General features: G+C 44.6%; 1 protein-coding gene across 1 annotated transcript in view; it reads left to right on the forward strand.

Moving 5' to 3' along the window:
* Positions 1-10507, forward strand: part of Tmem178b (transmembrane protein 178B) — a 385367-nt gene extending 374860 nt beyond the window's left edge. The window contains exon 4 of the mRNA XM_004851291.3: positions 944-10507. Coding sequence (XP_004851348.1) covers positions 944-1194 — 251 coding nt within the window. The 3' untranslated portion in view covers positions 1195-10507. The remainder of the gene's footprint in view (positions 1-943) is intronic.
* The last annotated feature ends 4166 nt before the right edge of the window (positions 10508-14673 follow it).

A 14673-nucleotide genomic window follows, 5' to 3' on the forward strand; every position in this document is an offset into this window, starting at 1 on the left:
AGATGTGCACACTTATAATGCACTTCAAATGCACATATGTGCACACGCACCCACAGACAGACATACAGACACACAGGACATATTTTAGTTATACTACGTTTATAGCCAATACTTAATGACAATACTTTCAGTTGTCTCTCCAAATAGTCATTCTGAAAACAAGCATTCACTAAGCCATTAGAGTCTTCAGGCTCTGCACCCACCTTACCAGAGCCTCATATCTGCTTGTTGATGACTACTACATTAGCCTCCTAGCTGTGCCCCTAACTCTGGACTGTCCTCTGTACTTCTGCCTTAATGTCCTATGGAAATGCATATTGCAAAGGATCTCAGAGGGTTAGTTTCCCAAGGAGAATACTTTGGGAAATGTTGTCTTATAGGAAACAGGATTTCCAGGAGTTGGAAATTTGAGAAGACAAACTGAGCAGGAACATTTTCTCTTGGTGGCCAAAGAGTCATTGGTGAATAGATGATAAGAACACTTGATATTATATAAGATGTTCTATATAAGAAAGAAAAAAATAAATTTTTCCTATTAAAGAAGTTCCAAATGAGATCTTTCCTGTGTCTCCAAAGAAAGACAATGAATTCAAAGTGCTTTAGAAAAAGAAACCGAATGATCTCCTGCCTCATTCCATCCTACATGAAACGCTATTGAGACATTTATTTGGGATACTTTCCCAAATAAGAGATTTCCTGAATTTGTCAAAGACTGGGTGATTATTAGGGAATAAGGAAGTGATGATCACTTATTCTTCTTCTCCCTGTGAATACTTTCAGATGGTGCCGTTGGTAGTAGCCTGCTCTTACTTGGATCTCCTCACTTCTCCTACTCAAGAAAATTGAAAATGTAATAATCCTAACTTCTCTCTTTCTCTCTCCTTCTCCTTCTCCCTTTCCTCCTCTATGTCCCCACCCCGTATTTGTTTCCTTTGTTCTCCAGGAACCTTCTGCATCATTTCACTGTGTACCTGTGTGGCTGGGATCAACTTCGAGCTGTCGCGCTACCCACGATACCTGTATGGACTCCCTGACGACATCAGCCATGGCTATGGATGGTCCATGTTCTGTGCATGGGGGGGCCTGGGACTCACACTCATCTCGGGATTCTTCTGTACCTTGGCCCCCTCTGTTCAACCTGTCCCGAGGACCAACTGCCCTAAATCCAGACCCGAGAATGGGACAGTGTGCTAAAAAAACAAACCCATACACACACACACACACATATATATATATATAAATATATATATAATATACATATATAAAACAAAGCTAAATCAAGACGACGCCAGTGCCAAGGTAGAGTTGAGTTGGCTCAGGCACCTGCATCTCACCGGACTTTGTGTTGTTTCATCACCAAGATGGGGACAGTGTTCCCATCCTGTGGCTCTTCCATCAATTCTTGACTTTTGGCTTCATGGTTTCTTGAAGACAGAGCAAACGCCACCACTTGTGATAGCACCTTGATCCCCGTCACTCTTGAGGATGTGGTGGTGAGCTGGAAGGGACAGTGGCAGTGGTCTGAAGCAACCCAGGTGTAGAGAAGGAAGTGTCATGCTCTGGGCCAGCAAGAGAGGACATCACCCCCCATTCATCTCCCAGGGAAACGTGGCCCCTAGTTCACAGAATGTAGCCACGTCTCTGAGGCTATTTCAGAACCATTTCATTTTCTGCTCTTCCTGTTCTGAGCTCCTTCTGGCCCACCAGCGACACACACGGAATGGATGAGAAAACAAACAGGAAAGCAAATTTTCTCTTTGTGGCCAAACTTTTGGACAAAGTTTGAGAGGTGGGAAGGAGAGAGAACACTCTGAGAGGCACGATCCACATCGATAAAAGGACACTTCGGTGGATGCTCAGAAAACCCAGTCTTACCTTCCAGCTGCCTTACACCAGTTAAACAAGAGGCCACCCTGTCCTCCCTGCTGCACTCCCTGGGCAGATCGGAGCCTTGGAGTAATGCTGTGATGTGTGTGTGTGCGCGTGTGTGCTTGTGCGTGTATTTTGGGTGGTTTTCTTTTTCCTTTCCACCTTTTAAATGAAAATATTGCATTATGACTGTTGTCTATCACTGTAGTAGTTTTGTGGCCCAAGATGGAGGCCAGGAGACCTAAGAAGTACCATGAGGGGCCAGGCCTCTATGGGTGCCAACGCTGCAGCTGCAGATCTCTGAGGGGGGAGGGAGAGGGAGAAGGACAGAGGGAGGAATGAATGAATGAGGTGGATGTTTTCTGAGTGTGAGGCTTTATTGTTTGTGTTGCATTTTTAAAAAAATTATTTTTGGTACAGCTCAAATTCCCAGAGGGCAGAAACGAGAACAAAACCACTGGGCCAGAGGACCCTATGGTTCTTCACATTGCAGTCTGGGACGCCACAGGATTTAGTCCTCTTAATTTTGGAAGTTCAAGACACAACTGGGCACAAAACCCATGAGAGAAGAGGGGGAACACACGGTTCAGGAGGGAGAAGGAATGTTGCCTCTGGTTGCTGTTGTACAAGTACGTATAACAAACAAGACCTTCACTCCCCATCACTGGGGCTGTCCTTTGTCACTGGACATCTACCCCTTTCCTAGGGGTGACCTCTGTACAGATGAAAGGAAATGGGTCACATGCAGAAAGCACCTCCATTTCCCATAGGCTCAAGTTTGTATGATACTGTGTAAATTTATGGAGAAATCTTGACTCTTTCCATCCTCCTCCTTTTCCTCTTGATATTCAAGGGCATGAATCCCAAAATAGCTGTCTTAGTGGCTAGCACCCAAACAGAGGCAGAATAAACCACCTGTCTCAGGCCCACTTGAGCAAATTGGCATCACAAGTGCCAGTGAGGGAAGTCAGCCAGAGAGCTGTGAATGCCTTAGGGCTGCAGCAGCTCACCATCACCCCAGAGGCCCAGCTGCTGCCGAGCAGCCCTGGAGGCATGACAGAACCCACAGCCTGGTGTAGCCATGGTCACACAGCGGAGCATCCGGTTATTTCATAACAAACATGCTTTGGGAACTTTGCCAACCACTCAGCAGCCTTCCTTCCCCATGTGCTCTGTTTCATCTACGTGTCTTCCGGCCTATCTTCCTGCCAGTCTCCCCCAGACCCCGCCCCTTTCTCACCTACTAACCTCTGACTTTCTCTTCTCTCCACCAGGCAGTAAGTCCTGCCTGTTTCATCTGCTCTTTTGGACTGTGTATGTGTGTAACACATACCCAGATAGGACATCTGATGCGAATGAATGGGTTTGATGTGGTTCTGTGTGAGTGCGTGCGTGTGTGTGTGTGTGTGTGTGTGTGTGTGTGTGTGTATGTGCGCCTCTATCTGGTGCATCTTTATGTTTGTATCAACTCAAGACTTCCTCTCCAGGAACCCTGGTCAGCTTCTGTGAAAGGTCCCATGCATGAGTGCCTGGGTATGGGTGTGCAGGGCCATGGGAGTGAGCTGGGAAGCAAGAAGTGCTATTGGCTTCCAGTTGAGAATTCTGGAGTTATTTTTTAAGACAAAGGATTTATTGTATGAGAAGGGAAATGATTTGCAAGAAAACCCAGTTTTTCCATTGGGAATTTTATTTTCTGTTTTTGTTTAAGGTTAGATTTCACCCTTAAGGGGAAGGGCATACTTGGGCTTGAGGAAAAGTGAAGAAAAGCAACTCAGATTGAGAGGCCTTGTATTTGAGACCCTTCCAAGCATCTCGAAAAAAAGCAGGGACAAGAAGGTGTCCACAAGCTTCCGTTTAGGTGAAGGGGATTGTCTGTGACTAGATGCAAATTCCAGTCATTTTCCAGTTGCAGAAAGGTAGAGGAAATAATTCTAAAGGGGATGATTCACTATCAACCATAACATAAGTAACCACATTTCAAGATACTGCCTCTTAGACCCATCATTATTTATACCTTTTAAAAATTCCATACTTAACATAAATAAGTCATGTGCTCTATCCAATTATTTAGCTTTGTGTCAGACCTTTGACAAAGCTTACTGCATCCCTTTGAAACTTGAACGTCCCTGAAATGTGTAAACCATCTGGCTCCACTCACAGTCAGCAACGCAGGGCCATAGAGTGGCTTTTTTGATAGTGGGTTCAGATGGGTACAAATACACGTGCTGGGGTCTACTCCTGCTTGGGTGCAAAAAACATTCCCAACCACATGGTCAGGGTGGAAGCCACTGTAGACCTGGGCCAATGGGAAAAATTCCAAGATGACTTTGATCTTTCACACACAGGGGTTTGACCACAGATAAAAACCTGCACCTCCAAGCTGTTACTGAAGGTTTCTGGCTGTGAGGTGGCTGAGAAAGAAACAATGGACAAGGAAGAAAAGATCCTTGACTTGTGAGGCTCTAGGTCAAATGCTACTAACTTCAAATCCAAGTCCCTTCTCAGGGGAGTTAGGACCAGTGGCCTCAGTAAGGCTCCCAGTTCCAATTCAGGTCAAGTTCAAATTCCTTATAGTTGTGTGTATGCAAGGTATATACTCAAGCAAGTGCTGCAAGCTCCATGCAAGCCAACCTCCTTCCTTCCCTACTACATTAGGGATTTGGGAGTCTGGGGTGTCTCCTAGAGAGAGGTCCTATTTCTTTTTTCTTCTTTTGGAAGGTGTGGTTTCTCTATTTCCTTTTCCTCTCTCCCCACTCACTTCTATTTTCCTTCTGCATCTGCTTTCATCAATTAAATAGTTAAATACTTCTTCTCTAGAGAATAGATAGATCCCAAGCAGTCTCTTTGTTTGTTGTGGCTGTAGGTTTCATGAGGAGGCCTGTGGCTCTCTGGCACCAAGATATAAAATGTAAAAAAACTGTGCCTCTTCCAGCTTCATCCCTTCCACAAGCCTCAGCCTTTCAACAACTCTACCCTTTCACCTCCAGGGATCATGAAGGCACAAAGACTGGACAGAATCAAGTGGGGACCAGCCTTTCTTAACCTCATGCCCCTATGCAGCACCCAGGGCCCTAAGTGCCATACTGGTGTAATCTCTCACTAGGGGTTAGTGGATCCACCCAGTGGTGCTGCCTTTCTTTCCATAAGAGGAGAGGATATTGTGATACTGTCTCAATATTTGTCCATACTCATGATAAGAGGCCCAGTAGGAAAGTACCACCATGTATGATTAACCCAATTTCATGGAAAGATGTGCCAGTTGGATCTCCAAAGCCACCTACCTGAGTCATATTCAAAATAATGAAAAAAATACAGGACTCAGAGGCATTTAGAATGGACAATCTTTACCTGGCTTATGCTGAGAGCAGTAACTAGTTTTCAAATATCTGTTGGAAGTGGTGGGAAGAAATACACCTGGTCATCCTTCAGTGTGGCTGGTGTGGGGTACTCGGTTGTTTCTTATAGTTCAAGTGAAGTTGGTTTTCTGTAAGTTTCCCTCTGTTCCAGGGACTAAGCATTCCAGTGAACACATCCAACTCTTTTCAGGGAAATATGATGAGTCAGAGTGAGAGCTGATTTTACCACAGATAGAAATAACTGGTGCCTACCAGCCGAATTGTCTTTGGTGCTGCCTTCCAGCTGGTATGTGACAGAGAAAAGGGACAGATTTTTAAGCAGGCCCACCAGAGGTGATGCATACAAATGATTCTGATGTCTCTTGAAGCAGTTGACTTCTGAGGCTGTATTTGTCTTCTTTTCATTGATGCTGCCGTGGTGCAAAAGGTTTTTGAAACATTATTCCTAGTTCTTAGAATATGTTATTGGTTATTGGGTTTTTTAAATCCAATGTAATCATGCACATTGTAGATTAGAAAAATAAAATGCAATACAAAGAATACAAGATTGGTCATAATTCTATCACTCTGAGATGTCATTAGTGTGCTCAATTTTAGTGGCCATAACCCCAAATCCTCCCCAGTGAGTGGTCGTCTTTGGATTGACAGATGGGGCTAGGACTTTGAATGGCCTCAGAATCACACTGGCCTGTATGGAGGAGCACAGGAGCAGCAGGAGCACAGGCTTCTGAGCCCCCAAGATAGCAAAGAGGCCTTTGAAAACTCAAAGCCAGACTTAGAGGGCAGGTGGAACAGGGCGAAAAGATTTCTGTTTGAGGGAATTTCTCTTTCTTCCTCTTGCTCTTCTTTTTTCCAGGTACCACCTCAATCTAATCATGGGTATAAGAGCACTGAAGCCAGAGTAAGTCACTAATTAAGCTCCACTTGTACAATGCAGTTACTGTAAATTTCATTTCCGCTCTGCACTAAAATGATTTGTGACTCTGGGCACTGTGTCTTCTCCATACTTGAACTTCCTCATCTACAAAATGAGGATAGTGATAACTCTTTACCTCATGGTATATTAAAGGTGACAAAGAAATTGCAAAGTGATTTGCAAACATGAAGTGTCACATGAATTATGCACTGATCCAATTATCCTGCAGCGGCAGAGTCCTCCCCACCCCCGAAAGGGAATTCTCCGCTGTAGACTCTGTGCCTCGCTGCTGAAGGGATAATCTGGAGAGAAAGGTCATCCTGGTTGCTGGTTGTACTTAGCCCACTGAAGCACATGAGATTTCTTTTTCCCTTCATTTGGGGACTCCAGGGAAATTGGCTCCTTCACTTACTTTATCCATTTCCAAACTTCCTTTGTCCAAAGCCAGTTTTGCAAGGGGTAATCTCACCCGTCTTGATTATTCCCAGAAGTGAGGCAACAAGTAAACCACATGAGGCAAAGAGCATAGATGAGCTGAAACAGTTGACTTTGAACCAAGGCGTGTGGTTAGTACCTTGTTTGTTATTAACAATTCTGGACATTATTTCTAGCTTATTAACAATTCTGGATGTTATTTCTAGCTGTACATGCCCAAGTGGTGGGAATGAATGATCCTGAAAGGTTTTAATGAGGTTTCAAGTTTAGGGTGGGCTAGGATCTGCTTTCTCTTGTCAGATGGCAAAGCCAGTGACTTCATCAGAAGCCTGTGGGTTTTTATAAAAGTTCCCTGGATGGCTCATTCACTAAGACGTTCCAAGTATGGAACAAACTGAGTCCTAGTTTCAAAATGAGACAAGAATCCACTTCCAAAAGGTTCCCCACACTTTCTGCTTTGCAGTGAATCAAACATCAATATTGTGTTGAGACTTTCCCTAAGGGGAGTCCAAGTCATTGTTCTCTTTATAATGACAGCCCAGCCAGTAATGGGGGAAACTGGCGAACTGCACGGGTGTTTGTCCAGTGTCAAGAAGCAGAACACTGCTTCAACCTGGGAGTTGCCCGGCGGCAGCTCAACCTGGTATCTCTTACAGATGCCAGCCTCCTACTCTTCACGCCAAGGATTGGCGCTGCTCCCTAGGGAACCCTGTGTCCCCCTCTCTCTCCTGGAACCCAAGCTTTTCCTTTCCTCTTCGGGTGGCCCAGAGACCCCCTCTCATCTGTGTGTGCTGGTGTGTCTGTGTCGTGAGAGTGATGAGGCCTTTCACACAGAGAGCTTTTGCAGACTCACCCTTTCCCGCTTCCACCCATGGTGTGACTGTTTTGCTACTCAAGACTATCTGTAAAAATGTACAAATAAAAATGGAAACTGAATATAAAGGGGAGGGGTATGGCAACTACTAAGATGCAATGATGTAGCCCTCAGTTTTCTGAGGACATTAAGTGGACTGCCCTAGAATCCTTCGTCTGGTGGCACTTGGAAAGAGGGACACCATGGTGAAGGAGACTTTTCTAATTGCTTCTCTGAGTCACTAGTGTCTGCTTAGAACTCTCTGTTCTGAAGGGCTTTGCCTTTTAAGAAAAATATATCTTCCAAAAAGCAAAAGCATATCATCCAATTCAGAAGGGTGGAGGTCGAGGCAGAGACCAACACAAAGACCAAATTCCGGGGTGGCGTCAGAAGCTTTGTCACTGGCTCACTTGGGCCTCAGGTGAGTCCTGTTACCTCATGCTGTCTCCGTGTCCTCTCAGCCTAATGGGCTAAGGGTCTCTGGGGACACCTGGACATTATGTCTCCTGGTCCATTCTGCTGCTATTTTCAGAGACTTTGTGCCCATGCTGGTTGGTGTGTGCTGACTGCCTTGAGGTAAATCTGAGAGTTTTTCTCCCTGCCACTCTTGCCCCACATTTTCACTCCTCAGAAAGTAACCTCAAGTGAACAGCCAGTTTGTGCTCAGAGTTCAAAGCCTTTTTGTCGACCTTTTTATTCTCAGATGCCTTTTCCCACCCACTTTGATGATCTCATTTTACTGTTTCTACTGACAGAGCTTTCTGTACTGGACTGGTAGGAGAAAGAGTATCAAAGGAAATGATGGATATGAACTGCTTTGTAATCTGTGACTCGCTCTACAAATGTGGCTCTCATAGTATCAGAAGCAGGGAGTCTGGCCAAGGGATACTACCAAGTGAGAATGAAGAGCGGTGGTGGTGGAGGTTTGGAGACCATGGTCTTCTGCAGGTTGGAGGTGGAGGTTAGATGGAGGGACCTTCCCAATAGAGAAGCAGCTGAATCACCAGAATGCCTTCAGTATAGCGACAGAGAAAGCTCCAAAGCTAAGAGGAACCAGGAAATGGGTAATCCTCCGGTACAAAGGGCTGCCTGCCCCCAAGACCACCCCAAAGAGGGGATCCACACCGAGCTCGCTCAGTGCCAGCACCCCTTCTGACTCATGGTTATAGGCACCTTCAGTCTAAACTTTCAACTTCTCTAATGGCCCATGTTGATCATCTCTGGGACCAGCTCCCACAAAGTGATTCTGACCACTACTGTCCAACAGAAACATGATATAAGCCACGTACGCAATTTTAAGTATCCTAATAGCCACATTTTCAAAAGTTCACTGAGACAGGTGAAATTAATTTTAATACTACATTTTAATCCAACATAGCAAAAATATCACCTCAATATGGAATCAACATAAGAAATTATGTACTTTTTAATTTTTTTCAAATGAGATATTTTAAATCCAATGTGCATTTTATGCTGAGAAAACGTCTCAATTTAGACCATCCACATTTCCTGCACATGGCTTCTGGCCACTACCTGGACAGTACAGATTTATTTTCTTCATTAGGAAATAAGGCAGGATGTCCCTTAATGGTGAGTCACGCATGTCATAGATTTCATCGTAGCTGACAGAGGCAGAAGGTGGGTTGGTTGAGATAGATAGCACACAGCTGTGTCCAGGCGTCTCTCTTGCTTTATCTGTTTAGTGAGGGAGACAGCCACAGCTGTGAACAGCATGTCACATCTGCCCCAGAGGGCGCCAGCCCTATCCCTGGGCATGGCCCTGAGGACCTGTCCTAGTCCTAGAGGGTAAAGCAGGTCATTTTCTTTGGCTGTAGGAGCATCAGCCACTGCCCTCTCTTATTCAGATGTCCTTTATCTCACAGGGAAGAGGGGCAGACAGGCCTTCTCTTTGTGAAGAGTAAAGCACTCCACAACCTTCTGAATCTGGTGGTTGGTCACCTGCTAAGAACACCTCACCAATAATTGGAGCTGTTTTCTCCATCCCTCAATTTCCTTACATTTTTATCTGACAATCGAATGTTAAAAAGGAGAAACACTGGGAAGAGTGGCAGCCACAAGCTAATGAGAAATAAGGTCTCCTAGGAGGTAGCAGTGACAAGTTCTATCCTTGTACTGTGACTTAGGCCACCACTGCCCACCTTTCTTTTCTACTTAGAGACCTCTCATAGGTTTGAAGAAACTTGTTCAGGGGGAAAACGATAAACAGTGAAATCTTAGTGTATAGAACAGAATAAAATACAAGCTGGGCATTCTCACAGCTTTTCGAAGAGCCAGTGTGACAAGGGTTTGATTCATTTATAATATTATGAGCCTTGTGTTACCAAGCAAGAGAAAACGAGCCAATTTGGTGAGTATGTTTTATATATGGTCATTAGACAAGGGCCATCACCGACAAAGCTCTCAAACACCTGGAGTGTTTATGGTCCACCAGATTATTGCTCCGTCAATATAAATTTACTTACCTTCACTTTAATTTGCATAGTGCTTTCTGATTGGTTAGATAAAAAGTGGTGTATACTGCAGGATTCTAAAAATGACTCTCCCCTTGGAGGCAGCAATTCCTGTGGATATTGGTGCTAAAATAAGATTAAATATTATGTTAATTTGTTCTTATGATGTGAATAAATGTATTGTTTAATCTTAACAAGAATGCTACATCTTATCAGATCTATTGTACTGTCTGTTCCTTCTCATAATTAATTAATTACAGGAAAGGTGATCCAAACCAGATCTTGAAACTCTTGTGATATTCTGAGAGCAATTTAGGAGGGAAGTGGGAGGGGGGAATGAAAAGGGAAATTGCCAGGTTCCTGTGACTTTGAAAGGACTGAGGAAGCAGAGAGCATTTGGGGACTTCACTGAAACTGACTGCATCTTGCAATTTTCTTTTTCAAATTGGCAGAAATACTGTATTTCCATCGATTGAAGAAAAAAGTGTCTGGTAATTAATTAAATGACTTGTTCATGGAAAAAATAAAAATAAATAATCTGTCAGTTGTGGAATGTAAACTGATTAAACAATTAAATAAAGAAGATCATGTTGTGTGTTTTAAACAATGGTGTCTTCTGTCTGCTTGAGGGTTATGGGATGTAGGGAGTACAGAGGCTGCCATGTTTGATAGAGAATAATATTGTTCCCTCGGGTTTTGTATAAAAATAAATAGTACAGCTCTTTCAGAGATAGCCAACTGAAAATGCTAATCCAGAAGGAAGTAGACAGTAAACATTTCAATCATGTGTAGGCCAAAGGTACATGCTTTGAGGTTGAGTGAAAGGGAAAAAGATGGAGAAGGATTCCAGAGAAAAAGAGGAAAACTTATTTCTTTTCTCTTATTACTTAGACTAATAAATTTTAAAAGGTTTTACAAGATGCTAGAATTACTAGTTACATTCTAGCTCCTCAACCTATTTTCTAGTTATCTGTCTTCATCATCTTTTCCCCTAACTTGAAGTTGCCGTTCCTTTCTACACACCTACCTTTTAAAAGTTTCTGGCTCGCGCCTTTGTAGGAAAGCTGGGGGAAAATGGAAGTTGACTGGAAGGAAGTGGTTTTTAAGTGGTCTCATTTCTCAATCAGCATCTCTAAGTTTAAGTGAAAGGAACTGGCTCTGTTTGATGTAAGTGGAAAAGTAGTTTCTTGAAAAAACACAGGAGCTGGAAGCCTGTCGCATAGGTAGAAAGAAACAGACAGCCAGAATTATATCCTGGTGTGACCCGGACCCTGGGGACTGTTGGTCTCTGGACGCCGGGACCTGCCAGGCTGCTGCCTCCACCCTAGGATGCATGTGACTGCCTCTGCTGCCACTTCCACCAGAATACATCCCTGTTTTCTCAGGCGGTAGCTCTTGTGTCAGAATCCCAGGTGGGTGCACTAGTGAAGGAAATTAGGGGAACAGATGTAGAGCCTTTTTTAGCTTCTCTCTTGGGTAGTGAGTGCTACTTCCCACCAGGTTCATAGAGCAAACAATCCCCTAAACATAGATGCTAGGCAGTGAAAGAGGGAACTATGTCCCTTGGAGGTGGGATACTGAAAAGAGAAGAAGGAATCCTGCAGGAGAGGTATATTGTTGCATCCCTGTGGTACATTTGAAGAGTGGCCGGGTGGGTGTGACACAAATTACAGTCTTCGAGGTAATACCATGGCTTGTAGCCTCTGTGGGGAGAAGTGCACAATGCTGGGCATTGTACACAAAGACCCACCTGTGTGAATCTAGTCTTATACACAAACACAATGTAAACAGTGAAATTTAGAAAATAAGGAGACACCTTGGCAGCAATGGAAGTAGACAATAAGCCATGTCAAAAGTAAGTGCAGGTCAGAGGTAGGTACTGTATGGGATAGATGAGGGGAGAGATGTGAGTGGAGAAGAATGTGAAGAAATGGAAGACCAGAAGCCTAAGCCCCCACCCACCCATCTGGGTAGCAGTGTCACTTGGAAGAGAATAAGGATAGAAACACCACTGATCTTCAGTGTGCAAGACCTTCCAGCCTTTGTACCTTCAGGGGGAAGTGGGTAGAATTACAGAACCCTACCCTGAGGGTTGGGAGTGAATAGATGGGGAGGAGCTGACCTGAAGGGCGGGTGGAGTCACCAGCAGCTATCTGAGGCAAAATACCCCATGGCATGTTGACAGCCTGGGCTAAGCTACAAGAGACGAACAGTCTGTTCTTTGTCTAATGAAACACAACTCTGATTTCCTCATCTATGATGAATTCTGCAATCCACCAAGTTCAACAGAGAATTGGGTTTGTAGCAAATGCACCTACTCTCCTCACCCCAGGCCCAGTGCCTCTAAGCACAAATATCCCTATCCTGAGAGCTGTGGAATAACTGCAGAAATGCTGCTCCCACATCTGTAACCAAGTCCCCAAAATACCCAGGGTGGCCCTTGGAGGGGAACTTCAGGAAATCCTGCCTAGAATGCCCACCTCGGACTCTGTGCTCTTCCCCAAGCCCCGGGTACCATGCTGTGTTTTGTGACACTTAGCATTTGCAGATGAAATCATTATTTCCCTTGGGATCTCCTCAGGAACTAAATTGTCTAGAAGATTAGGAATTCTGAGGCACTCATCTTTATAGCTTGATGACTAGTGATGCGCGGTGTGTAGTAAGTGCTCAATAAATACTGATCGAAACCAAATCAAGTCTCCCATCCAAACCCTCCTGTTGATCATTAATTGTCGATATTAAATTCCTTAAATGTTGTGGGAATCCCCAAGATCACCCTCAGCTTCACTGATTTGCCTGAAGAACTGACAAATGCAGAAAAGCTGTTATACTCAAGATTATGTTTTATTACACTGAAAGGACACAGCTTAAAATTAGCAGAGGTGCACAGGACACAGTTCAGGAGAGACCAAGGGCACAGTTCCATTGTTCCCTCCTGTGGATTGGTACCAACAGCACTTAATTCTCCCAGCAAGGCTTCGTGACATGTACGGAGTATTGGCAGCTAGGGAAGCCCAAATAAGCCTTGCTACCTGGGGATACTGGGGCGCTTGGTCATGCAGACATGGAGTGCCCAAGTGACTGACTGTAGTTACTTAGTCTCCAGTGCTGCCAGAGGTCAAACTGACCTCAAACACAACCACACTATTGGCATAAACTGTCTAGCATGACTCAGCCAAGTCACGTAAATGAAGGCACCCTCATCAGGCAGGGAACTCCACAGGCTTGAGTGTCTTAGGAGCCAGTCAAGGGTCAAACTTTTTCTCAGAATGTGCAGGATTTGGTCATCCCAGGCCCGCTGAGTCAACCCTTACTGCACACTAAACTACAAGAGGGGTTAGAACAAACAAAGCAAACTTCCTGTCCATGTTAAAGCTCCTTTGCAGGCATTCAAACATCCTCCATCTTCCTCTTGATCCTCTACAGACAAGCCTGGCTTGGCCTTTTGCACAGTGGGTGGTCTTCTTTCTATCTGCTTCTCCTCAAAAAGATCCCTGTGCCCTTCACAGGAGGCTGGGGTGGGGTAGGGCATGGAAGGTGCACAGGCGCTTGAGTCTTGAGTCTTGAAGCAGATCTGGACTTGAGCCCTCCATACAAATTGTGTCACTTGGCCCCCTCGAGCCATGTCCTTGTAAACTGGGTCTTCCCACACCTGCCCCCCAGACTACTTTAAAATGGAAGAGTCAACAAATGTGACAAACATGACAGGATGCCTCCCCAGAACTGTCACAGGGCCTGTTAGCCGCCCTTCACATCCTCTATGCTATTTGCCTTTCTTCTTTATGAGGAAAACTTTCCATCTTATCTAAGAAGCCACGGTTCAATATCCCACAGGAACCCAACTCACTCGCCCTATCAAGCGCTGAGGCACAGTTGCCACACGCAGAATTTAAATGCAAATACATGTATTGTATTCAACCACTGTCGAGTCATTGCACTATCGTACACAGGCATACAGTGAGTTGTGTGTGATAAAATCATGCTTTGCAATGTTTTTAGTTCAGAAGAGGATGAAATCTGAGCTCTGTTTTGCAGAGTCCTTCCTTTCTTTCCCAGGAGTGAAATGCACTCGAACCTCTCCACTCCAGGGGTGTTTCTGGGCTACCTGCATTATCATCACTGGGAATCTTCCTGGAGGAACAGACTCCCACACCAGGCCTCAGAACTGAGTTTTCATATGATCTAAGGTGGTCCTAAGGTATCCACTGGTTTGGACCATTTGCCTAGGGACGTGGTTTAAAAGTTCATTTCAACACTCCTGCTAGTGCCTTTTACCTAGGGTCAAGGTCATAGTAGGCCTTCAAAGGACAATGAACACAGGTAGTCACAGGCTGAGGTTTCAAAGCCACCATCAGACCAAGTATCACTTTTTTACCTTTTTAAAATTTCTGGTTAACATGTATTAATTGTACATATGAATGAGGTTCAGTGTGACACTTCCATTCATGCACACAGCAGGACTGTTCAAATCTAACCTCCCTTTTACACACACACCATCTACTCACACCCTTTGCAATCTCCAGTAATTACTATTTACTTTCAGGTTGACTGTTTTAGGTATCAGTGTTAACTAATGTCCCTAGAAAGCTCTCTTATGCTGAGCCTAAGCCTGGCTGTTATGGTAGGCACCAGGGGAACAAAGCCAAGCAATTGAGTCTGATTTCTTCCAATAAGCAGGTGTCAGGAAAGCACCAACTCTACCACAGCTGCTTCTGTGCAGGTGTACGCAAGAGCAAGTGATTTTCAGCCACATGGGACAGCATACTTGGATTG

The sequence above is a fragment of the Heterocephalus glaber genome, unplaced genomic scaffold, assembly GCF_053883595.1.
Source record: "Heterocephalus glaber isolate CG9 unplaced genomic scaffold, H.glaber_assembly_v1.0 deba00000621, whole genome shotgun sequence".
NCBI classification, from domain to species: domain Eukaryota; kingdom Metazoa; phylum Chordata; class Mammalia; order Rodentia; family Bathyergidae; genus Heterocephalus; species Heterocephalus glaber.